The 2,895-nt window shown below is 39.7% G+C and overlaps 1 protein-coding gene across 1 annotated transcript; it reads right to left on the bottom strand.

Moving 5' to 3' along the window:
* Window positions 1-238: 238 nt before the first annotated feature.
* Window positions 239-1,925, bottom strand: LOC116001757 (crocetin glucosyltransferase, chloroplastic-like). Its single transcript, XM_031241692.1, has one exon. It carries the CDS (start codon window positions 1,825-1,827, stop codon window positions 433-435), a length of 1,395 nt encoding a protein of 464 aa, XP_031097552.1. The 5' UTR covers window positions 1,828-1,925; the 3' UTR covers window positions 239-432.
* Window positions 1,926-2,895: the final 970 nt, after the last annotated feature.

Below are 2,895 nucleotides of genomic sequence, written 5' to 3'. Positions count from 1 at the left end.
CCTTATTCTTTTCCCACTAAATTACAATTCCTTTCCCCCGAATTCATTCCTTCTAACCAAAGTCCCACAACCTCCATAACCAAACCTCATAGTGAAAATATAAATGGATAGCAATTGGAGTCTATCAAGCTCACCACCCTAATTAGAATATGGGCATGGATAGCAATTGGATTCTATCAAGCTCACCATAATAATTAGAATCTACAAAGCCCATAATATTAGAAAATGCATAAGAATTTCGATAAAAAACCACAACTAGTAGATTTTAGATGATAAAAATTATATTAGACTATTGTCACATCTTGTTTGAAAAAAGAGATACTAATAAAACACTCACAGTGATATTTTTGTAACTTTTTAAATAATATATAGCACATGTTTATTAAAACAACTACAAATAGTTCAAATTTAAAAGATATACTCCGTAGAATATTATTCTTGCCCATGACCAAGTAACACCTCATCCACATATGCCTTGAGGTTGACATAAGATGAGCCATTTTCTCTCATTGCTTCCTTAGCTAAAGCCTTGAATTTTGTAGCATTATTTCTCAAGCCTTGTCCTGTCTCCTCTTCACCCATTATGCATTCTATGGCCTTCTTCAATCCATTAGCTTCAATAATGCCTTTCTCATTCACATCCACTCTAATCCCGGTCTTCCAGACATCTTGAATGAACTTAGAGTTACACCATTGATCCGTCCAAAGTGGGCACCCCACCATAGGGACCCCAGAAGTCAAAGCCTCTAAAGTTGAATTCCATCCACAGTGACTCACAAAACATCCCACGCTAGAGTGTTGCAAAACCTCGACTTGATTGCCCCAACGCACTATTTTCCCTTGCTTTTCCAGATCTGCCTTGCAACTCAACTTCTCCTCCGGCTTTTGGTCATTCCCTCCCTCCCTAATCACCCACAAAAACGGTCTTCTCGTTTCAACTAGTCCTCGCGCAATTTCCTCCATCATTTCATCAGGTAACTCAGAGTAACTACCAAACGCTACGTAAATCACACTACCTTTAGCCTTAGAATCCAACCACTCCACATAACCATTACTCTTCTTTCTCATGTCACCCCCAAACGAAGTGTCACAAGGATCTTCCCCATCCAAGTAGGCAGAAGGAACCAAGGGGCCAATTCCTACCAACCCAACCTTCTCTATAACCCTCAAAGCCTCAAACTCCAACGCATCAAAAGTGTTCACAAGAACCTTGGGTCTCTCTTTCTTAATCAGCTCAATATGGTCTTTCATGGATTGAGCTATCATAAAATCAGTAGCGCTAGAAGCCGTAGGGAGCAAAAAGGAAGGGATCTCCCTCGCAGTTAGCGGCATCAACCCTGGAAGCTCAACCACTCCAATATCATCACCTCTGAACCTCTCCTCGTACCCCGTGAAATAGTAGTAAAAAATGTCGAAAATGGCGGCGGGTTGAATCCAAAGAACCGTGCTGGGCACTCCAAGACTTTGGGCCAATAAGCCCACCCACGGCATAAACGTGGTGTATATAACTTGAACGATTGGGGACCCTTCTTGGAGTTTAGCCGTGAGGAGATCTGAAATTGCTTTGGACCCTTTTGCCCTTAAAGAAGCGTTGAACTCGAGGTACTCCTCGTCGGAGCCCTTGAACCCGGCGTCGCACCCGTCGGAGAAGGTGGCGAAGTCTACCCCGTGAATGGACGGCGGTTCCGGCATGCGATTGACGACGGAGATACTTGTCAAGAAGGTGACCTTAACTCCCAATCTCACAAGGCGCTTTGCGAATTGTAGACACGGATTGATTTGGCCTTGCGCCGGATACATCACTAAGAGGACATTGCAATCCTTCATCTCGATCTGATGTTCTTGTTTTAGGGATAATGTGGTGCAAGTGTGAGCTTAACACCCAAAGTTTACAATGCCCAAATTTATAATTCATATGCCATATTTTATATTTTATGGACAAGATATTTTATATTGACAAAAACTAGAGACGGTCTCATGAATCTGAGTAAAAAATTGTAATACTTATATATATATATATATATATATATATATATATATATATATATATATATATATACATACTCATGATTAAATGAGTGAATATGTGAACATATCTGGGCCATTGAATACTTAAAATAAATGATCTAGATTTCACCAACTGTTCCCTTCACTTGCACAGTTACACACTCAGCGAAATTTATACCATTGATCTCAAGCATTCAATAGTCTAGATTTGTCAACAGAGACTCATTCAAAGGGATAAACTCACTTAAACAATGGATATATATATATATATATAAACCAAACCCCCTTTTATTAATCACCAAAAAACTATGTACAAAGAAGTTAAGGCCTAGAAAAGACCTTTAATGACTACCATCTCTAGCTCAATACAAAAGAACCCCAACAGGACATGCACATGGGTTCACAATCTCACGGCTCACATTGCACATACCCCCACCTAGACTATGCATTAATGTAATTTATCAAAGAATTTTACTACATGTACTCTTTACTTCTACTTTATCACTTTTACTTCCTCATGTAGCAATTGATGATTAACTATTTTTATTATGTGGGTCCAAGTGAAAATGTCAACATCAAAATTTTTGAAAGAAAAATAAAAGTTAGGAGTTGAATTTAGAAGTAAGAGTAGGATATATTTTCCTTTATCAAACGCCCATCTAATCAACACCCAAGCACTTCGGTCACACTAATCAATCATGCACATGACACACTCAGCTCCATCAATCACACTCTTTATGACCCTTACCCTGCACCAAAGAATGGGACCGATGCCCTCAAGCCAATCAACCCCAACACCACCTTATGACCTTGGCCAATCCAATCTGTACATCTCTTTGCATTTTTACCAAAGGGCGTCAATGAAGCCTCAACCCTAAGCAATGGCCC

Source organism: Ipomoea triloba, chromosome 13 (genome assembly GCF_003576645.1).
Source record: "Ipomoea triloba cultivar NCNSP0323 chromosome 13, ASM357664v1".
Lineage (NCBI taxonomy): Eukaryota > Viridiplantae > Streptophyta > Magnoliopsida > Solanales > Convolvulaceae > Ipomoea > Ipomoea triloba.
This window is presented reverse-complemented; position numbering and strand designations above follow the sequence as displayed.

What these genes read in the sequence shown, in the direction of transcription:
- LOC116001757 (XM_031241692.1), bottom strand. Translation starts at nt 1,827, where the DNA reads ATGAAGGATTGCAATGTCCTCTTAGTGATGTATCCGGCGCAAGGCCAA.